This window comes from Hypomesus nipponensis, chromosome 10 (genome assembly GCF_054491055.1).
Source record: "Hypomesus nipponensis isolate SF chromosome 10, ASM5449105v1, whole genome shotgun sequence".
Lineage (NCBI taxonomy): Eukaryota > Metazoa > Chordata > Actinopteri > Osmeriformes > Osmeridae > Hypomesus > Hypomesus nipponensis.
In genome coordinates this window covers 11,844,714-11,867,615 of record NC_140370.1, presented here as the reverse complement: position 1 = coordinate 11,867,615, position 22,902 = coordinate 11,844,714, and the positions used below count along the sequence as shown (strand labels likewise).

Below are 22,902 nucleotides of genomic sequence, written 5' to 3'. Positions count from 1 at the left end.
GTGTGTGCCTTCACTACCGTACTATGTAAAATATCGGCGCACATAACGAGTTAACATTTATTTATATTTCTACATTTAATGTTTATTATTTATTAAACCATTTTTTTTAAAAACAAGAATAGTCTGTTAATAATTTTAGCCAAGGTATGAAACAAAGAAGCTTTATTTTTTATGTTATGGGAAGAATGGAAGTTCTTCACGAACAACCGTAAACTACATAGTTGATGAAAGGAGGAAACGAACAGACCATTTCCGCTGCAGCAGCGAAGAACATCAAAGAAAGAAAATGTGGATCGAGGTGAAGAGTTACGGCAAATAAATCACAGCAAATTGACAAATCGGCTGACATTGGAAATACATTTGCTCGAGATAGTAAGTACAGCGGGGGGATTACGTCGTTTAACAACGTCTCGAGTCAGTGTAACCAAACAACAGCATCATTCCCTTGTTCTGCTGTTCGCTAGGGAACAACTTGAAGCGAGGTAGCCAGTTACGCTAGCTAGCTAGCACGCCAGTCAACTAAATTAGCTAAGCAGCTGATAACGGTCACTATTAAACGAAATGGGGACAAGAGCGAGCCGTTCACAAGAAGATTCAATCCCTTCGGCTCTAGGTAAAGATGGCACAACGCGTGATTCATTTAGGCGGAACCGATGCTGTAGGCCGACCAGTCTTATGGTGGACTTCTCTGGGAGTTTTGAAGATACGGATACCAACCGTAGCCGTTCAGAGGAGGGCAGTGATTCGGACATAGGGCAACAAGCAAGCGCTGATGGAAGCCCCGCTGATCACCACAACCTCCCCTCTATTAGCCAAGCATCACCAACAGACGACAATAGTGATTGCAAGCCTGATGAAGCGGATAATGACAGCAGTCCCGTGGTTGTTGTTAACGGGGAACATCAGTCTGGAGATGATACAGGCCGCGTGCCCCACCGCACTTTTTCTGAACGTATACCCGGTAACCGGCACTTTACCGGGCGTAACGTCAGCGCAAGATCCGCACGGGTGCGAGGCACTCATCAACGCCCCATGTCGGAGGCTTGGATTGGTCTCTACCGTGTAAACAATCGCCCCAACAGTAAGAAAAAATGTCTATACTATTGTTTTTTTTTACTATCAGTTATGAATACTGTTCACGGTGATAGTAGTGTGCTGTTCATCATGTCACAAAAAAAACAGGCAATTTGGATACATCGTAGCAAGTGACTGGTTTGTATGGTGCGCATGTCAAATACAATCTGAGTCTACACAATCTGGGCCTTAGATTAACCCAGAATTTGCATTCCTGACCAGATAATCTCACCTCGTGCCTAGCTACATGCCTGAAATGATTAAACAATATATTGAGAGCTCATTGAAAGGAGAGAAACCATACCAAGTGAAATCGTTGTAATAGTCTTAAGTCTTAAACCCCTTAACAGTAGCAGAAACTGTCATGGCACTCTTGAGGAATAGGCCAATCAATAGCAGCAGCAGTTACATTTGATTTGTACAATTGCAAATACAAACCCTTGTTTATTATTGCCATGACTATAGTACAGCTGTGGGCAAAAATATTGGGATTTTTTTCATTTTGTGTTTGCAAAGCTCGCTGGGCCTTGGCGTAAAATGACTGCTAACATAATTTCAGTAAGTCATATCATCATCACAGGGGAAAGTGTGAACTAATTCTAGCCAGGTGAAATAACTATCATTCTGATTGGATTTTAAGAGCAGATTGACTGCTGTGAAAGAGGGGACTATTTGCATTTATTGAAAATGTTTGCCCCCAAAAAGCTTTAGAAAATATGAAATGTGCCTTTTTTGTATTCCAATATTCTTTAGAAACGTGAAAAACATTTTACTCAAATACTGAACCAGCAAAATTTGCAAAACAACATTTGTCATTGCCAAATGGTCACGACTGTATGTTATTCCTGTGGGACCCAGTTTAGATAGTCATGTACTTGTATTCATCAGCTGACACACTGCCTTCTTCCCCAGATATCCGCTGCCCTTTCTGCACCAAGCCTTTCCCTGGAGGCAGGATTGAAGATCATCTGTTAAACTGCCTTACCTCTCCCCCTCTCCCCTACAACAGTAAGTTTCAGACGGCCAGTTATTTTCACCAATTTGAGGGTGCACGATTGATAACCTGAAATATCAACGTACCACTGCACTGTCCCAACACAATAACCCAAAAAGGCACTCTGTATATACTGTAAATCTATAATATTCTGATATGGTTTTCAGATATCCTCATTTCTCTCCTATTGTGTGTCCTTAGCGGATATGCTCAGTAAAGACAGCGGAGAGTGCTCCATCTGCCTTGAGGACTTGTTGCAGGGAGAGACCATCGCCCGCTTGGCTTGCCTTTGTGTCTACCATAAGAGGTAACTGCCGGACCATGTGACCACTAGGCTAGCTAATTATGCTGATGCACCATGACGTTTGATCAGATTTATGCTCATCATAAATCATGCCTGTTCAGGTTAGATAGTCAACCACTCTGTTAAGTTATAATGTGTCATCTCGGGGGGGGGGGGGGATGACACATTATACACACTGCTACTGATTGGCCGGCATGGGTAAATGACAGGCCAGGTAAAGAACTGATAGGCCGGTAAAGTCAGACACTCACTCACCGAGGCACTAGACTCATTTCCCTTGACCGGCAAGTCATTTGTCTAGCCTAGCTATGCACTGTTTTATCCACTCACCAGCCCTGTCACTGACTCTCCTAAGCTCACTGACTCACACGCTTCCCCTGACTATCGATTTTATTTTGGTACAAGTCTGTCATGTCACACACTCCCCTTGCCCGGCTGGCAACTTGTATTACAAAATTCTAATTCAAGGCATCTTTTCTGCTAAGCTGCAACAGGCTCCACCTGTTGAGGAGTTAATTAATGATCTCCCCCTCCATTGCTCTCTCATCTGTTTAGCTGCATTGATTCCTGGTCCAAGGTGAAGCCTTGCTGTCCTGAACACCCATTCGATTGACTTGTGTGACATGTACACCCCACAGTCACACACCTGACTCAGGTACCTTTTTTTTTTTTTTTGCATGGTCTTTGTGTACGTATTTGAAAATCCTTCATTATTAGTTCATTATGTTTCACTCCTCATTCCATTTGAGTCCTGAAAATAATATTGCAAAAAAAAAAAAAACATTGCAATTGAAGGGTGTTAATATTTCATGTCTTCTTTTGCCCAACAGGAGACTACACTGTATCCCATACTGCAGAAGAAAAAAAAATATGGGACTCTGCTTAATCCAAGCCTCCTTATCCTTCATATATCTAGGAGGGGGTGTCTGCTGCCCTGGGTTCAGACCACTGAAGCCAACACTGGCAACAGGGTTCCCTGTCCCTTGAAAGTCACCTCTGAGCTGCTGGCCTTCAGACAACAGACACGGCCAAACAAAAAGAGAAAATGCCAATTTATCAACCTGCCGACAGCCCCAGTCTCTCTAGGTGACCTACACAGCTTGGTCTGGGAGGAGCGTTTAAATAGGGTCGATGTCTGACGGCATCCTCCCTCCTTTTTTGTGGGGGGTTTTCCCAACATACGTTTTTCTTTTTGGCTGCAAAAAAAAAAAAGGAAAGGAAATGTGCAGAAATCCATATTACATTGGATGGATGTTTCTGTCCATAGGGAAACGTAATAATAAACCAACCAATGCAGCATCTAAAGAGTAACTGTTAATGCGTTTTTGCATTGTTGTTTTTTTTTTAAATATAGACTGGAGCTGGAATGTGGGGCTTTTTGTGAATGGGGTTACCGCAGTGTTGTGTTTTCCTGTTACCTGGATACATTTCAGTAGCAAGTGGGTGTGAGGTGTAAATCTGTGTTAAGCAGAGTGGGGTTGGTTTGTTTCGATGGTTTGTGTAGAAATGACTACTTCATATAGGGTCAAGAGCAGGCTAGTGGTAGTTTCTAGGGCCATAGCACTGGTGTTGGTTGCACCGTTTTGAGCACTTTTGACTATCGACTGAACCTTTTTGCGCAAGGTCAGTTTGAGTGTGTGGTTGGGTGGATGGTTATGAGCATGGGCTGGTGACGTCACTCTGACAAGGATGCCCTACTCTGCCATTGTGTGTCTGTATTATACATATGTGTGTGCTTTGGTGTCTGTTGAGGAAACTCCTTTAATTTGGACGTTAACTTAAAATATTGAAACTACTTTGGGAACATACTTAAAAAAAAAAAGAAAAAGCGACCCCTCGCTCCTGCTGAAGGCCACATCCGCCTGCTTCTCTGGGGATCAGGCCAGCACTCTGGACCAGACCCTGTACGGTAAGATAGCTATCTGGCTCTCTGGCTGGAAAGAGGGATGTATTTATGGGGGCATGTTTACGCCATGACGTGGCAGCTGCCTTCTCCTACCGATAGAAGGCAATGAACAGCTGAAGTGTAATTATTGCATTATTACAACCCCCCCCCCCCCAACCACGCCCATTATTGTTGCTAGAAGTGACCCCTTGACTTTGGCTCTTTGTCTGTTGCCTTAGCTTGGTGAGAGGTTCATCTTCAGGTGCTCTAACGTTGTAGTTTAGTCGAGTCATCCGCTGCCCTGTACTGCTCTCCCTCAAAGCATGACTCAGCCAACTGGTGGAGCAGGAGATGGAGTCTTAACAGGCTTCTCATTAAACCTCCCCAGAGTTCTTGCCCAGTTGCATTCTAAGGTGCTATGGACTGTCTTTCCCCAAGGTGGCAGTCATGTGCATGTTACCCTGTAGTATTGAAAAGAAGAAAAATTAAACGAAAAGTATATTAAGCCAAAAGTATGTTTGTTCATGAGGTGTGTGTGTTTGTTTGTATGTGAGTGTGTATGGAGGGGAAACATATTCAAATGGATCATTAGATGTTACATTTTGTAGTGATGAAATGATGTCGTGTACTTTAAAGGGGGAGGGGGGAGGGTTGTCAGTGTAAATATAGACAATCTGAAGCCCCCGATGTTACCTATTACTCCCCCCCCCCCCCCCCCCCCCAAAGCTGTGTGGTGCAATACCTCAATTTATACCAGTGCTTACACTTTGTGTAGCTATTCATCAAGGATGATATTTAGTAAAGGCTTCATCCTTGGCATTCAGCCACGGGGTTGTAAATCCTTCCCTGGTCTGTGTGATGTTATGCTAATATATTCAACGAGAATGTTTTTAAGGACACCACAGTGATATCTGCATCCCAAGATATGGACAATCTGCCTTTTCTCTGGTATAGAATCATTTGAGTTTATTTATTAAATTGTAAATATGTAATGCAATTCCAAAACGGCTTGGTCTTTGTCTGTTCATTATACTGTTTCTAAGCTCCAACTTTTGTATGTCTCAAAGTTGTTGTTTTTTTTATATGTATTTTTTACAATAAATATATGGTGTGAGCTCTGTGATGTTGTTGTCTTTGTTTGTTTGTCTGTTTTTGTGTTACTGTTCTGTAAACGTTTACGACATGTTGGGGTTTGTGGCACAAGAAAAAACAAGCCTTCAACCAAATATGTTTTTTGGGTTTATTTCTGACAAACAACTTAGTTTCATACAGTTGAAGCTAACAAACAAAAGCATATTTACATTAGTCTGCAACAGGTGTAGGCTGAAGCTCATGCTTATAATGCCTACCTTTTATGAAAACATTTAATATCTTAAAAATTAATTAAATCAAATATTATACTTAATAATTAAATAAATAATTATTGTCTTACATCATTATTTTGATCAGATCAGATCTGAACAGAATACAAAAAACATTAATATTTATTATGCAACAGAGTTGCACAGTCCAAATACAACAAAACAGCTTGTTCATCTATGACTCTGTTTCATATAATTTCATTGGATTATTTTTAAATAGTTTCTTTAACTTACCAAAGGTCCCACAATTTTTTTGATTTGCATGACAGCTGTTCCATATATTTACACCTTTAACGGAAATACAATGGTATTTAGCATTGGTCGTCACTTGGTTCTTTTTGAATATACAAGAACCTGTTAAGTCATGTTGGCATTCTCTTTCTGAGAACAACCCTTGGATACTTTCTGGTAACTGATGTTTTTTTTGCTTTGTACATGATTTGTCATGTTTTTAGTTCTACTAATTCTTTAAATTTTAGAGCCTTTAATTCAATAAAAAGGGAGTTTGCTGGATCCCATAGGTGGTTCCAACTTTCAGTTGGTGAGTGATAAAACTTTATGGTTTCAGTATATCAGAATGAAGTTAATGTATCACTCTGATAAAGAATTAGATGTAGCAACATGGAAGTAAATGCAATGTACAAAGACAATTTTAATCTCAAAATGTTTTTTATTTTACCGACAAGGAATGCTTCCTGAAGGTACTTTGCTAGAATGATTAATGCATGATTTTCAGGGCTACAACAGTTAGGCCAACTGTTGAAGCCCTAAAAAGGTGCTCTTCAATGATTGTTAAATACATTGAACCTTTACATACTATTATATGTAAAAAGTATAACATAAAGCAATCCGATGATACAACACAATATGCCATGCTGTAGCCTTCAATGACTTCAGTGGTCCATGATTTATAAAAAATAAAATGGTTAAGTTCTGTCAACACAACACACGTCAACATCATGTAGTACACAAGAGTAGTGTTTTGCAGCATACAAAATACATACAGTGCATACATACACACCATCAGTGCTCGAAGTGGGCCGGTTCTCACCCGTACACCTTTTTTTCTCCACTTCAAGCACTGCACACCATGCACTGTACAACACTGCTGCCTCTGTCTTTAAATGCCCTGCATCACATCAACACCATTCTCCAGGGCCTCTAAATAACTCTAAAGTGGTGCTCCTCATTCACAAGGCCCTATATGACAGGAGGCTGCTCCCTTGTCAGTGCTCCACCTGCTAACCCCACACTCTCAGACCACCTCCACTCACCTTTCATGGAGTTTGCCTGGATGCATGCTCTGGCATATGCTTTTAGCATCTTTTAGTAAAACTGTTTATCCATAACACAGTCTCTTACTTTCTTTTCATGGGTGCTGTCTTAGGTAACGTGTTACTGCCCTGAATGTTGGCCAAGGAAAGTGTCCCAGCATGTTAGAGTAGAAGCATAACAGAACATTTGTCAAACTGTCTTGGATCAAAACAGGACAAAGTCAAACCTGAAAACTGGAATCCTTTTCAAACTGAAACCTAATTCTTTGACCTGTAAAGTTAGACGCATTCCTATCTGTAAAAGTCACAATCAACAATTAATGATGCCTGTTGGTATAGTATTTCTGTGTGACTGAAGGTCGTTAGGTGCCAGGATAGCTGTCATAGTTGCGTACCAAGAGCAGAAATCGTTTTCCCTTTTTCCCCAACAAAATAAATTGAATCAGTCATGTTGTGCATGTACAAATGCAGTTTCATATGACCTACACTGGATGGTTTTATTTTACAGCCGTGTCATGCATTATATACGATTAGATCCTTTCCTCATATATTCTTTAATCCAAAGGTATCTAGGTATTTAGAGTTCTTTGATGTACCTGAAATTGAAAGTCATCAATCTTGAATGTTAGAGACAGCCATGGCCCATAAAGTATGACTTACAGAGATTTATCAGAGCCAATGTTACCAGAGCCAGCATGTCTCGCCTGACAGAGAGGTAAGGAAGTATCCATGAAATTGGAAAAAAGATTGGACTTCAACAGTACTTCACTTCAACACAAAAGGGATCACATCATAAAATGTGAATGAACATGTTCAGGGATGTGTTATGAAAGAGAGAGAGAGAGAGAGAGAGAGAGAGAGAGAGCGAGATAGAGAGAGAGAGAGAGAGAAATTGCTGTTTTGTGACAAAAAACAACTGTTGGTAGTTAGGACTATTTGTGTATGATTACTTTTCTATTTGTGTATGATTTGTTACGTGTCCCTATATAAATGAAAGTAAACTGTCTCCTCTAAACATTTGATAAAATGATTGAAATAATTTCAACATGAAATGGAAGTTTTACAATATACAACAGGCAAAGGCTATTTGTTTGACAGGAAAGTGAAAGAATCATGGGATCAAAGTACAACACCACAAACCCAGAGAGTTTAGAAAGAGATATTATTGCAGTTTAAGGCATCTGGCAGATATCAGACATGAGAAACGCCTGTTATTTTTCGTTAAGCATTAACATATTTTATTTGTTTCTACATGTACAGAATACATTTAAGAACATAGGGCTATCAAATGTGTAAAAATGGCCTATGTGTATTCATATTTTTGTAATCACAAACCAAAAACATACAAGACAGATATACTAGATCATCATCTTTTATTACTATTTTTAGGAGTACACAAACTGGAAAATATAATGGAAGTGGAAGAATCTGTGTGATACTGTATGATATCTTTTTCAGTTAAGTCCAAGTAGTTTATCACAAAAGCAACTTACAATCTAATTTTTGATTCTGCAAACAAGGAGTGGCGTACAAAGTACAAACTCACAATATCTCCCTTCACGCAGATTAATCAAGCAGGTTTGATAGAGCTGCCACCAATCCATTTGAAACCATTGAACACTACAGGTTATAAAGTTCAGGTTCTTGTTCTTGGCAGGTGCTTTTGACTGTCGTGAAAGCAAAATTATGCTGAAAGGCATAGTTATTCCTCCCTAATTTCCCACTAACTATGCATCATCATAGGTGTTTTGATTTCCAACTGTTACAGCATGATGGAATGGCTGGATTTTATCTGCTATAGCATATATTAAAGGCCCTCATGGAGTTTCTTTCTTCATCCTCTCCTTTTCCCTTTGTGCTGTAAAACAAAAATATATATTTTAAAAAGAAGTACATTTTTTGTTTTCCTAGGCATTAAGTTAGTGTCTGAGGACCATCACCTTTTTGATGATTTTCTTGTTTTTGATCTTCGATATTAAGTCGTTGACCCACTTTTCATTTGGGTCAGCACAGAACACCCGTCCTCGCTTTGTGGTGAAACTTTGTATGAGGAAATAATGGATGCATGAAAAATGCATGTACAACATTAACAGAGTGTGTTAGTTTACATGTAATGGGTAAAAATCACAAGGTGACTTCTCCTCTTTCCTCCCACATCATACAGGTTTGTAGTAGGTACTGCGTGTTTGAGAGACTCACACTACTGCAGGGATGTTGCAGCCTCCATCGGTCTCTTGCTTCCTGTAGCTTTTCACTATACTGCGTGTGCCTTTCCCCACACTCTTGGCATACTTCAGACAGCAGTCCTCGTATGAGCCTGGGATCAGGTAGACAAACACCATAAATACCAGGTTATTTAGTTATATGGCAGTTAATGTAACCCTAAGGTAAAGTGTCGCCAAAACGTCTTTAAACTATTGTAATATATTGTAACCTGCCCTCTATTCAACTGTTATCTCCTAATAGCATTTTATACAAAAGAAAATAAATACAAAATATTACAAAAATGAAGGAATTGTTCAAAGGGTGAACACTAGGTGCAACGCTTTTCTTTCAACAATGCGTACTATTGATTTGATGCTATTTACCTTGAGCCAAGGTGAGGTAGAGACATGCTAGGATCAGAAGGAAGAACAGGGCACTGAACCGCATGGTTCAATCTCTTGTTTTGTGTCTCTGCTGAAAGACACAGGACAGTGGCAAACTTTAGTACAAACCATAAATCTTATCTGTTCAGAATTCCCAGTGACATATCCCACGGTTCTCCCTTCAAGTATGAAGCCTTCAACCTTGAGATACGTCTTGCAAAACCTTCACTTAACTGAACTAATACTGGTATGGTTATCGTACCACAATGTTTAACAATTATTTTTCCAAAGATCCCTCAGTGAAGCTGCAGTGTTTTAGAACAGCAATGTACATGGTGTTTTGTGTCAACCTAGGTGAAGTCACATTGCTTCACATGGCTGAGCTGTTAGGAAATCGGGCTAGTAATCTGAAGGTTGCCAGTTCGATTTCCGGCCATGCCAAATTACGTTGTGTCCTTGGGCAAGGCACATCACCCCACTTGCCTCGGGGGAATGTCCCTGTACTTACTGTAAGTCGCTCTGGATAAGAGCACCTGCTAAATGACTAGTGCAAAATGTAAATATAAATAAATCATGAATCAATTATGTTTAACTTAAAGACAAAACTGTGTAAAACACTAATTCAATACCAAATGCAAATTTCAAATTAATTTAATTAATATAACAACAACAAAAAAACACTCCTTAGAAAATATAGCAGGGTACTGTATATTAAAAGTAATATCTGTATTTTTTTCTGACTACTCACATTATCCTGCCAGTCAGAGATGTCTGTAGCCTCTAAGGCAGTCGTTTCCTTGTCTTTGTTGGTGTGCTCAGGTAAGCTCCTCTTATACTTCCAGAAGAGCTGCTCAAGTTACACACCTTTGGGGCTTGGCATGAGGTTATTGATTGACGTGAACTATTTTACATGTTTACATGAAAAGAAAAGCTTTTGGCCTCTTTGGCTAAATCTGGACAGTCTTCTCCCTAGGGGTCAAACTTAGATTCAATATTTTAGTCATACTTCATACAGCAAAAGGTTATTTTCTGAGAATCCCTAGAGCCAAATCTGACAATGTGAAGTAACACTGCTTTGTTTTTTAGGGTTTGACACCAGTTGTGAAACAGTCTTTATGCACTGAGGGCTTTAAGAAGTCTTTAAGATGAGAAAAGTCAGTTTACGTTAACTTGTATTTGTTTAAGATCCAAATGATAGCCTTCATCTTGAAAACTCTTCTGCAAAAAGGTATGAAAAATAACACTCAAAAGGTGTTAAGTTTGGTAATAAAATGTCCTGTCTACAAATGTTCATGACTGAGGGCAGTAAAACTTCAGGATGATTGTGTATGGAATGATTAAACAAAAAGAAAAAAAGCATTGCCATTGGACTACAAGAAAAGGTACACATTTGATTGGCTGAGTTGTTGGTGGTGGACTGCCTTACTGGATCTACTTAAAAACATGACCACTGTCATCAGCAGGTTGTCAGCTGTAAATGTAATGACAGTAGCATGTGATTTAAAACAAAATGTTGTGTGTCTGTTCACCATTTACTTCAAGCTATATCATGCTCTGATTGCTGAGACGCTCACATGCATCAAGGACCTGTCAGGTCCTCCTTAAGATCTGGTCTTTTGGCTTCAGGTTTCATTGAGGTGTTCTTCTTAAAGCTTTGATACAGCTTTTTAATGGGGATATGGCAGTCCTGAGTACCCAAGAGGATATTTGATAGCGTTGTTATGCTTTGATGATCTCTCACCACTTTCTTTCATCTACTCACCCCCAAAAAAGCATTTCATGGTGCTGCTTTTTTAGTTTATGCTGTGCAAGCAAATGTGCTGAATTTGTATGGTTTTTGTTTTGTTTCTGCAAGCTCGTTTAATACTGCCGCTATGATGATTGTTTTTTGACAAAACAATCATTTCATTTTCCATACCACCCAATGAGTCAAGACTGTGAAAAAACTGTTAATAAATCATACACTTCTGCAAAAATATAAGATATATGTATGTGTATCTTATATCTTCATTGCATCAGTCCTCCATGAAACTCTCTTTACTTTTCTTGTTAGCTGCATATTTCATACCCCGTACAACCAAGTCATGGGCAAAGCATCGATCAAAAAAAGCATAAAGTTGGCATCAGGTGTCCTGATTCCTGGTAAGGATTGCTCACTTATGATTTCTCACCTACCTGGTAATCATAGCTCACCTATTTTGATAGATCAATGGCACTGATCTATAACAATGGCAGAAAGATATGTTTCTTCCAAAAGATGATGGTCCACTGCCAAGGTGAATTGGATTAAGGTTGTATGACGGTTGTCTTCAACATTCCATTAAATTATGCGAGCCAGGTTGTTTTAGCCCATCATATTTTTTCTTTGTATGCTTTTGAGGATGACAATATCTCTAAAGCCATTAATCAATGTTAGAGTTGCTTTATTTTGGCACAGACAAGCCTCCAGTTCCCATGCTAACCTTTGTAGTACAGAACAGTCTGATACTCAAAGTGAGTTTATCCCTTAAATCAGATAGTGACTGGCATTTCAAGACATTGCAATACAGAATTAAATTTATACTCATTTCATTGAAACCGATCCATCATTTTGTTTGAGTGTAACAAGGCATGTGTAAACTGGATGTACCTTCATAATGGAAAAACAAATTGACAGCTACAGATTCTCTCTTACAGTAGGCTAAACCACAAACTAAGAATCAATCTATCTATCTAAACAAGACAAGCAAATTAATATTCGGGGTAAATGGACAAATAATAAATGTCTGGAAATGGTGTCTGGAAATGAATTCCCTGAATTGCTCTGTTTGTATGTGTGTGTTTGTATGTGTCCCACTTCAGTTTTCAAAGTGGTTTTCTGGCTAGCTAACAGATCAACAATATAAAGTGGATATACTTTCAGAATAGATCAGTGAATTTTGTTACATAAATTAATGTGTTAACAGATGTCAAAACTGCCTGCACATTCAAATGTACATGCAAGAGCTGTATGGTGAATTAGGTCTACAAATATGACAAATGGCTAAAACCGTTATGCATGTAATGACTTCTGTTATGAACTAAATGTTTAGATGTTTGTGGTGATAAGACAATTAAACAGAGAAGCAATATAGTACATTTTGATCAACATAACATAAGCAATTCATTATGTAGGAAACAGCAGACAAATGAGGCTACATAATAATTTGTGTGAATGTAGGCTACCACAGCATTGGCAATTTGACTAGAATAGATGATGTGGAGGTTGAACAAGTACTTTTTACACAATTTCCATTGTGATCTGTCGGTACCAAAACCTCTGAGCATCACCAGCTGCAGATGGGCACTGCACTATATATTATTCCAGACATCAGTTAGTCACCGACATAGTTGCGGGCACTATGCAACTATAACTCAAGTAATCTGATTTAAATTGTTGTACTTACTGTGAAACATGTTTTACTGTTGCTTGCTTTTCTACAGGTACACTTGCACTTATAGCTTCATGTTGTTTAATTGTAACTTGTTTAACTACATGCTCTTATGGTTTCCTCCCTTTGGCTCTTATTTTGGTTGTTCACAATGTGTGCTCCATGTTTTAGCTACCCGCAGGCTATATCTTGTTATTATTATCGCTTTGGATAAAAGGGTCTGCTAAATGAATAAATGTAAATGTAATAATAATTAGGGTATTAATATACTGGTCAAACAAGCTTGTGTGATCAATTAAAATATTGTTTGCAGCAGGTAAAATTCCAAAATGATTGTTTAACGTGTTTAGCAATGATAGATTTGAAGGGCCTGTTCAAAATGTTGCAAGCTAACCCTAGGTAAGCTACACTACCCCATCTAGTGATGGGATGAAATAATGGAATTCTGAAATTCTTCATCTGGTTTAGGCTAGTGCCAATGGCTTTGGTTACATCCACATGGCAATATAGGATGTCTGTGCTTTGGAACAACATTTTTTTTGTTAAATGTAGCAATTTGACCGTAGCTTATTGTGTTTTCCAGTGATGCCAACAGCCAGCCAGCTTTAAGTCATGTGGCAATTTCTGCTATTTGTGCTTTCATTGTTGACTTGGATAAAACGCATTTGAGTAACAGTAAAAGGTCATGACCTGTTTTGAACATGGTTAGAGTTGCTACTGCTACCCTAGAAGACGTAGGATACGTTAGTTACAAAAGATAACCTGCGTTATTTCCTATTAGGATTGATTCGGTTTATAACTATTTAGAATTTGACATAATAATGTGTTATTTCAAATTAACACCATGTTCATTTGTGAGATAAAAAAAGGTGGTTAAAACAACACATGCAGTAGTAAACATACATCAATGCAATGACGGATCGTCTCAAGACTTGAGTCAAGCCGGTGCCAGGGAAGCATTGTACTATAACTTATTTTTGCGCGGTGGTTTGTGGGTGTGAGCAAAGAAGTAAAATGGCGGACTTGGCAAACGAAGGTGAGTGGTGGCCTGGTGAGGAAACAAAACAAAGACTGCATAGTTATTTGCGTAATCTTTATATAATATAGATGGGAGAGATAAACGTAAAGAAGTGCTTCACGGCACATCCAGAAACGGAGCAGCTGTGTTTTATTTCGGTATGGTGGTAAATGAAAGACGACAATGCTAGTCTAGCTATCGCCCGCCAGCTAGCCGCCAGCTAGGGATTCGACAAATTACTGAATCTGACCATGGTTAGACGTTTTTGACTTCCAACCAAACATGTAAATTATTGCTTACCGGTTAGCTAACACAGGCTACATCTTAGGTAGCGAGTTGGTTATTCTAGTGGGCATGATAACGTTTACTAGGAAGCTAGCTAACGTCAACCAGCTAACCGTCCATAGTGCTGGTTATCTAATGCTTGCTAGCCACGCTAACTTACTCAGTTAAGCCAGAACAAGGCTCCAGCTAGCTAGCTCTAGCTAGTTTAGATTTACTACTACTGTAGAAACCTCCATCCATTTAGGCGGGGATGAGTAGCTAGCTAGCTTTCAATGCAGTTTACATGCTAGCTACTTCAAGAATAAACAAGTTGGCAAAATAAACACCACATGGTTACATAGCTATACAGTACATTGTCTTATAAATCTGCCGGGATATAGCTAGCCAATTAAACCCTACCTCCTAATTTGGATCTAGCTGTTTATCTTGCGCATGATAACAGCACTTGCTTCGCTAGACAGGCTAGTTAATTTCCATTACTAAGTAGGGTAGTGTTATTTAAAATGGTCTGTTTACTACAACCGGAGACATTTTTGTGTGGCTAGCTAGCAATGACTGTTCATTTGCTCAAACGTGAGCTAGCATCACAGTAGGAAGTTAGCCAAGTCAATAGTGTCATGTTCGGACAGGCAGCTTCCTGACGTTTTGCTGTCATCCATGTAGCATATTATCTTCAAATGAAGTCGCTAGTTAGACAGCGTACTGCTTGTCAAAACACATGTTTCCTATTTTTTCGACTTTCTTTTTACTAGTCTACATATGTGATTTTGTCATGGCGTTGCTAGCTGTTCTTAAATCGGATACTAGTAATTTGTCATTGGGCGTTTGATATTTGAAGCTACCTGCTGTTGTTTTACAATTTTATAGAGGATAGGCATTGCTAGTTGGTCTGTCATCTGATTTCTGCTAGGCTATTTGTTTTCGTCATTGGTTGTATTATTGTTGAACGTGTGTGTGTGTATGCGCCACAATGGCATAATGGCTGCAAATATCAGCAAAAACTAGATACATTTTTAACTTCATTTACCCTTTGAATTTAGATACTGATAACTGGTTACCCAATTGACGATTGTTTGCAGCAAGTAACATAAGTAAAAATCTGTCTAGTTGATATAGCTCATTGAATTTGGCTACAGTTCAATGTACTCGATCTTCTCATGTAGCCCTTGCTAATGCATGACGTTCTATTCTGTCTACAGAGAAGCCTGCCATAGCACCACCAGTGTTTGTTTTCCAAAAGGATAAAGCACAGAAGGTAAGATTATCTGACTCTTTAGCCGAGAACCATATTCCTCAGTTTTTAACAGGATGGATTTACACTTGAGTTTACATCGTCAAAATGGTATTACATTTACAAGAGACAAATGTATGCGCCTGTTCATTTCAGCGATCAGCTGATGGATCGAGTGCAGAAGATGGAGAAGGTGAATTTGCCCATAGGACTGCCAGCAAATTTCACCTTCATACTTGTTTGGTTAAAATATTTTGTCAGTGTTTTAAGTGATTGTTCTGCTTTTTATTTATTTATTTGACTGACCAAACTAAATCCCAATATTCCCTTACCAGATTCAGACAAAGACGAAGGAGGATATTGTCCACCGGTTAAAAGGGAAAGAACTTCATCGCTAACTCAGTTCCCACCCTCACATTCTGGTAATAAACGTCATCTTGATAATCCAAACAATCAGTTAAGATCTCAAGTGTTTGTGATGTCATTGATTTTGTGGATCATGGTATATGTGCCTTTACGGTTTCTTTTTAGCTCCCAAGAACAATGTGTTCATGCCCTCAAGTTTCTGTCAGTCACCAACTGGGAACTCTGACTCTGAGCCAGGTGAGAAGGCCTGGAGGCTCTTGATTGGTCACCTTTGTGTTGTGTCTGGATGTATTCAGAATGCAACGACTCTGTGTTAGTGTGCATGCGTGTGAGGGGTGTGCATGTCTGCTAAATCTAGAGGGAAATTATAGAAATGACAAACAATTGATTACTCACAGTGAATTTGTAATACCTGACAATACCTCACACGGTGATTGGAAAAGTGTTGGAATAGACCAACACTAGTGGATGCAGCGGTTCCCTGCTGGATCTGAACAGCTGCACAACTCTGGGTTCATCAGGGTTGTTATGGTTACAGGCCCTGGGGTTACAAAGGCAGATTGAGTAAACCTTTCAGGGCAATAAAGCAGTCATTTGGGATATCCTTAACATCTCTCTTTTCATGGGATTACAGAGGAGAAGCCTGTTGGATTTCGTTTAAAACCACCAACCCTCATCCATGGACAAGCTCCAAGTTCAGGTGGGTAATAATATTGTTTAGTGTCAGAGATGTCATATACGTGGGACCAGATCCATAGAGAACGTATCATTGCATCTCAGCACCTTTTAAAGGGGGACTCCTTAAATGTAAACCCCCTATGCTATCCTATTTGGATCCAATCCCAGGTGTCCCAAGTCAGAAACCTAAGGAGCTGCAGCGCAGTGTACTCCGACCAGCCCTGCTCCAGGCCCCGCCCTCCAAGGCCCACACAGAGTCCAGTGAGTAGTGCAAACCATTTCTCACCACACATGATGAAACCGACCCAGACTCACTCTGGAGTTTAAACAGACATTTACATTTACTCATTTAGCAGACGCTCTTATCCAGAACCTTTCACTCCTCTGTCTATAGACTCCAGCTGTGGGACCAATGGGGTACAGAGGTCCTCAGATGGGGCATCATTGGGGCAGCCTGTCTTCCTGAACAACACTGAGCACTCAGCTGGCCCAGCCACATCGCCGGTGAGTATGACGGGACCCTGCTTGAAAGTGAACAGCAGGCAGGACTCGTGTGATTGGCCTAGTCTTGCACAAATGCTTTTGGCGCACTCGTATGTAATTTGAATATAATATTTTTTGTCTTCTTCAGCTACACAATCTTTTTGTAAAGTGTTTTTCATATGTTACAGAGATGTCAATGCCTAATATCTATTTGCTGTATATGTGATTCGAAATGTCTTCTCTAGATGCATGAAAAGGAGGAAGATGATGCGAGTGGAAACAAAGGGGAAGGTGGAGAGGATTCTTCTGCAGCCTCCTCCTTTGTTTTTGGGCAGAATATCAAAGATAGAGCAAAGGTTTCTACAATTTTGCATTTATAAAGTAATGTTGGTCTATTGTTTTATGATGAGTAAACATTTTAGCCAATGAGAAATACACAGATTTAATTGCTGATCATCCTTTTCTGTCTATAGTTGGAGGTAAACAGCACAGATGGCAAGTCGAAAGACCCCAGGCTGATCTCCCAGGCCGAGGGCACCAATTATTTCTTACAATACATTGGCACCCCCAGGTAAAATTCCTTCCAGGAAGAGGACTTGTTGATGACTGTGATTCACTCTTCTCTGCTGGAAAACAATCTTCTCATGGATTCTTACGGTCTTTTCCATACCTTTTTTGTAATTTTCTCTGTAGTGCAAAGAACACCGTAAACAAAACAGACACCGGGGCAAAGTTTGTCTTTGGACAGAATATGTCTGAGCGAGTACTGGTGAGTGGATGTGGCTTGTTTTAAAGTGGGCCTGCTTTGGGTCACATCATGGAAAGAAGGAATGGAGGGAACTTCTGTATCTTTAATGCTGTGTCACATGTTTTCTGTTGTTGTGTTGTCAGAGTCCCCCCAAGGGTGAGCCAACAGTAGAGGAGAGTAAAGAGGCCCCAGCTGCCCCTGCATCTGAGGCATCCTCACAGGAACCCACCCCAGAGAAGGGTAAATATCACTCCTCCAAGGCAGGTGGACCAGTGCCCCGCGAGGGAAGATATAGTAACATGTGACCCTGGTGTGTGTGTGTGTGTGTGTGTGTGTTTTTGCAGCAAACAGCATCACAGAGTCTCTGGAAGAATCTGCAGCAGCTTACACCAAAGCCACAGCCAAGAAGTGCATCTTAGAGAAAGTAGACGTCAAAACTGGAGAAGAGTCGGAGAGCAATGTTTTACAGGTATGTGGTGTTGGCCCAGGTGCTTCAGGATGGGTCAAATGCGTGAAGGTAATCTTGTTTCAGCTCTGCATTTTTCACTCTCTCCCTCCAGATTCAATGCAAGTTGTTTGTGTTTGAGAAGACTGCACAGTCATGGATAGAAAGAGGTCGAGGGCTTCTCAGACTCAACGACATGGCGTCCACAGAAGACGGTACACTACAGTCTCGTCTAGGTGAGTGCAAACAAGATCGGTTTGTGCTCGTAATAGGAAGCAGACAAACAGTTACACACAGACATTTTTCTTGTTGACCTAGATTCGATTAGAAAACGGATCAACAATGATTCACAGGAATTCCCCTCCACAGCTAGTATTGTGTGATGGGTAAATGGTACAAATACATACCTTTTTTTTACACAATTGTCTTATCCGTATTTGTGATGGTGTGCTGCGTTTCTGTCCCCTGTCGTCAGTAATGCGAACCCAGGGCAGCTTGCGACTAATCCTCAACACCAAGCTGTGGCCTCAGATGCAGGTGGACAAAGCCAGTGAGAAGAGCGTGCGAATCACTGCCATGGATACAGAGGACCAGGGGGTTAAGGTCTTCCTTATATCGGTACATGACCAGCATTACCTTGTCTCATTTTCATGACGTTAAATTCATGCTCGTCTTCTGTGTTAAATATGCCCACCGTCAATGAATGGAGTGGATACAAGTTCAGAAAGAGTGCTTCTTTTAAGATTTTTCATACCCAAGCAAATGGCAGATATGCAACTGAAGTATCTGTTTGTGATGGTGTTTCAGGCTAGTTCGAAGGACACAGGCCAGCTTGCTGCCGCGCTGCACCACCGTATCCTGGCTCTGAAGAGCAGAGCGGACCAGGAGCCTGAAGCCCCAACCACAGCCATTCCTGAGGCCGACGTGCCGCAGTCAAACGAGGACGACAGTGACGAGGACGAGGTGGCCAACGCGGCCTCTGCATCCACTCCTGCTGGAGGTGTGTGTGTGTGTGTGTGTGTGTGTGTGTGTGTGTGTGTGTGTGTGTGTGTTGATAGAGGGCGAGTAGGAGACACCTGTCATAAGTCACTACCGGAGCAAAAATTGTATTAAGGATTGAGGAGTTTAGTATATTTTGTAACGCCTCTGGAACCAGTCCCTGAACATGCTCTGATCTGTCTAGTTATCATTATCATTAGTACTTTACTAGCTGTGTTTATCTTTCCTCTGTAGTTAACTCAGATGGAGGAGAGACCCCAGCAACTGGAAGCACATAACGTCATCCTCATGGATGGCCTGCCAGGAGGCTGCCTTTTTGGGTATTTTACTGCAGGCATCTCTATGGACAACCCTGACCAACATGGTTCCCCCCCCCCAGACTAGTACTTTTGGATATTAGAAGTCTATCTCCAGGAAGAAGAAGAAAAAAAGAAAAAAACAACCTTGTACTGGAGCGTCTCACCTGACTTGTGCAGTTCGTCTTTTGTCTGCAGTCAACATCAAATCTGGAGCTAGTTTCTCCCCAGTTTGTTTTACAATTTTTTTTTTTTTTCGATAGCTAAAATAAAGACTTCAAAGCTTTGGTTTGGGACTTGGCTGCTCATCATATTGATGAGCATGAGGGTGTTTCCTCTCCATTTAAGGTATGGCACATGTCAAGACTGCAGTTTCTACTTTGGGACCTTTTTACTCACTCTTCTACCATACCCCTGGGAGACACACTTCCAGGCAGGCGTCTCATTGTCACAGTGTATCGTGTTGACTAGTCATCCAGTCAGCTGTTTGTACCTCCATTTCAACCAGTTCAACCCTGCCCCTCAACCCAAGTTTGTTGGATAGTTTCAGGTCATGTAACTTATTTCGGTTTACAATATTATACATGAGTCATCTAATTCGGTAAAACACATGTATGCACTGTAACAGCTAGCCAATACCACTCACTCTAAAATAAAAGCAGTTTCATATATTTCCGATTGACCTAGTGAATAAAGGACTAAAACAACATGATCTGTCCTCTTGTGGGTTAATGATGTTAAGGATATAACCAAAGGAGAAGGACTCACCCAGGTTTCTCTTCAGTTATATAACTTTGTGTTATAGTTGTTGACCCTCATGGGGTAATTCTTTGTCATGTTTCTCCAGAGATTAACTAGACAGCATTGATCAACATTCTGCATGTAACTGTATTTCTTTCCAACATTTCAAGGGTTTATATTGTGTTAATACATATTCTTTTGATAATATTATATAAACTTTTTATTCATTGTCATTTGCAAAAAATAAGTTGTAATGAAGATAATTGTGTGGAGTGCATTTAGACAACTGAACTACCCTTGAATGTCATGTATATTTGAATATATTATCATTTAGTAGAGCACCATGTTTCTTGACTCCTCTGACTCCTTTCCTCTTTACAAAATAAAACATTTTGGACTGAACTGTATTATTCATTTAGAAGGCTCATGGAGCTCGAAGCAGCTCTGGTGGAGGAATGTTTGCTTCAGTCTTAATGTCCATGTCAGTGTGCAGCACGAGGTTAGTACACAATGTACACAAGGGGGCAGTAAAGGGCCAAGGATGAAATCCACAAAAGATCTAGTTATTTGTATGTAACATAACCGATTGATAATATAGTTTGATCAGAAAGAATTTACCTTGCATTAACAATACATCAATTGAAATTTGATTATAATATAAAGTATAAACGTTCATTGCAATATTATGAGATTTTCTTTTAATCGGATCTCGTAACACAATTTTGTATATTTGAATTCCAATCCCCCCTCCCAATTAAAAAAAAAATGTATACTAAATACAATAATGATTTACAGTAGGCAAAACAAACATGAACTGTAAGGAATTCTACACAAGCTTCCAGGCCTTCCTGATCATGGTTACAAAGTAGCCGTCTTCGTCGATGGAAGCACTCACTCCACTGTAGTAATTTAGAAACTCTTCCTCAAGTCACCTGGAGGGGAGCAAAGGGCCAGAAGTAGTTTATGGTACAGGCAAATGAACCATCATCTAAGATTAGGATGTTAATTAGGAAACCAACTAATCAGTTTCTAGTACATCTATTAATTAATGTTTGACTGCCTGAAATTGATTATATTTTTTAAAACCTTTTTTACTACCTTGCCATCTTTGTTGTTGGGAGAATCAAAACTTTCCAGGAAGGAGAGGAAAACCTGATCTTCAGTCCACTGGCCACTTTTGTATTTGGGGTGCTGCTTGGCATTATACACACCTCTCAAGTCCTCCACAGTCACCACTCCATCTCCTGTCTTATCCAGCTTCCTGAAGGCTTCTGAAATCACTTGCTTCCTGGAGCTCGACATTGGAGGCTGATAAACACAACTACATGTTCATTGACTATGCATGGTTATCAGATAGTGTCTACACTTGTATTCCTACACTTATATTCCTCTAATTTGACAGAAATAAGTACACCATGCATTAGATGGTTACAGCTTAATGCACACATTTGGTCGTAATGTTGAATATACCTACCCTCAAGCTTTCCAGAAACTCATTGAAATCAATGGTACCACTGCTATCTTTGTCTAACAGTCCAAAGATTTGCTGGGCCTCCTCTCTGCTCAGAGTAACCCCATAGGTGTCCAGGCCTTTGAGAAACTCCTGCAGGTCCAGTGACTTGCTGCCATCATCATCCATGATGCGGAATGTCCTTAAAGAAAAAGAAAAAACCCAGCACAGAGATATCACCTCTAGAAAAATCCATTAAGCCAAACATGGGCTACAGTTTACTGGTGTCCTTCATACCTACTTACTTACACTTACTATACAACTGTTGGGGCTTAACAACATGTTTTGCTTGAGTTCTGACCAACCCAAAGAGGGATAAAGGATACGTTCAGTATGTCTTCTGAAGTGTTTTACTTGCCTTGCCAATCCTTTGATTCCAGCAGATCCTCTGGCCAGACATTGCTGTCTCAGTTTCTGCAGAGGCTCTGTTGACTGTTCACTGTTTGACGTCATTTTTCTCAGGTAGCTAACAGCAAGATAAAGTTCGGGTAGAACATAGATAAGCGCACGTGAAATCAATGGACAATTACGAGTTATTCCACAATACCCTACTCCAATTGTTTTCCATATATATCCATATACATACTAAAATATGCTTATATTACTACAGAAACAATTAAATTAGCATATATTTTTCAGTTTTTAGTAATTTCCACATAAAAGCTTTGTATTATATTTAGTCATATAGCAGACACTCTTATCCAGAGCGATATTGGAAAAGCCTTGAATGCATGTGCCCTAGGCTACTATTGTGAAGTGCTCAAGGTACGCATGAATTTACTTTTTAAATAATTCAACCTACCTTATCCGTTCCAGGTTAATGAAAGAAGAAAGTGAAGTGAAGGGGTTTCTATGTTGGTGGCACCAGTTGCCAGGAAACGTAGGCAAACAGTAATTACCTCACTCTACCACAATGAAAGCACATTTATGAGAAGGGGAGCAACCAAACGAACTTTGCTACCACATGCAGAGGTAGAATAAGTATTTAAGACTGACCTTTGCTAATTGATCTTAAATATGGATCATACAAGGAAAGGAAGTAAATTGAACTGAGAATCACATATTTTCTAACAATGAACTTACTCTGCCCTAACTGTAGCCTATATGTTTCTGATTGGCTAGTAGGTGGCATTTAACTGTATAACTCCGAAAAATTCCCTCCCTGCGCCTCGTCCATTAATTGTATGCGGAACACGTTATCCCTTACTTTTC

General features: G+C 40.0%; 4 protein-coding genes across 5 annotated transcripts; 2 read left to right on the top strand and 2 right to left on the bottom strand.

Moving 5' to 3' along the window:
• The first annotated feature begins 239 nt into the window (after window positions 1-239).
• LOC146271741 (uncharacterized) lies at window positions 240-5,371 on the top strand. Its single transcript, XM_084708524.1, has 5 exons — window positions 240-1,081; window positions 1,987-2,082; window positions 2,270-2,375; window positions 2,928-3,027; window positions 3,203-5,371. Exons 1-4 carry the CDS (start codon window positions 562-564, stop codon window positions 2,983-2,985), a joined length of 780 nt encoding a protein of 259 aa, XP_084564650.1. The 5' UTR covers window positions 240-561; the 3' UTR covers window positions 2,986-3,027; window positions 3,203-5,371.
• A 2,879-nt stretch (window positions 5,372-8,250) lies between these two features.
• LOC146271740 (C-C motif chemokine 21-like) lies at window positions 8,251-10,295 on the bottom strand. Of its 2 annotated transcripts, none has more exons than XM_084707539.1 (5): window positions 10,229-10,295; window positions 9,481-9,571; window positions 9,092-9,209; window positions 8,833-8,932; window positions 8,251-8,750 (listed from the first exon to the last, which is right to left on the bottom strand). In XM_084707539.1, the coding sequence occupies exons 2-5, from the start codon at window positions 9,542-9,544 to the stop codon at window positions 8,727-8,729; spliced, it is 306 nt and encodes a 101-aa protein (XP_084563665.1). In that variant the 5' UTR covers window positions 9,545-9,571; window positions 10,229-10,295; the 3' UTR covers window positions 8,251-8,726. The 2 variants fall into 2 exon arrangements, with proteins under 2 accessions (XP_084563665.1, XP_084563666.1); XM_084707540.1 differs by having other exon boundaries at window positions 9,481-9,568; window positions 10,229-10,273.
• A 3,541-nt stretch (window positions 10,296-13,836) lies between these two features.
• ranbp3b (RAN binding protein 3b) lies at window positions 13,837-20,146 on the top strand. Its single transcript, XM_084708193.1, has 17 exons — window positions 13,837-13,926; window positions 15,393-15,448; window positions 15,581-15,617; window positions 15,760-15,846; window positions 15,956-16,027; window positions 16,425-16,490; window positions 16,637-16,729; window positions 16,863-16,972; window positions 17,197-17,307; window positions 17,425-17,522; window positions 17,645-17,720; window positions 17,843-17,939; window positions 18,044-18,168; window positions 18,260-18,380; window positions 18,620-18,762; window positions 18,952-19,144; window positions 19,378-20,146. The coding sequence occupies exons 1-17, from the start codon at window positions 13,905-13,907 to the stop codon at window positions 19,419-19,421; spliced, it is 1,551 nt and encodes a 516-aa protein (XP_084564319.1). The 5' UTR covers window positions 13,837-13,904; the 3' UTR covers window positions 19,422-20,146.
• A 217-nt stretch (window positions 20,147-20,363) lies between these two features.
• capsla (calcyphosine-like a) lies at window positions 20,364-22,568 on the bottom strand. The gene is made up of 5 exons (XM_084708194.1): window positions 22,493-22,568; window positions 22,049-22,156; window positions 21,655-21,832; window positions 21,267-21,488; window positions 20,364-21,102 (listed from the first exon to the last, which is right to left on the bottom strand). The coding sequence occupies exons 2-5, from the start codon at window positions 22,141-22,143 to the stop codon at window positions 21,007-21,009; spliced, it is 591 nt and encodes a 196-aa protein (XP_084564320.1). The 5' UTR covers window positions 22,144-22,156; window positions 22,493-22,568; the 3' UTR covers window positions 20,364-21,006.
• Between the last annotated feature and the right edge of the window lie 334 nt (window positions 22,569-22,902).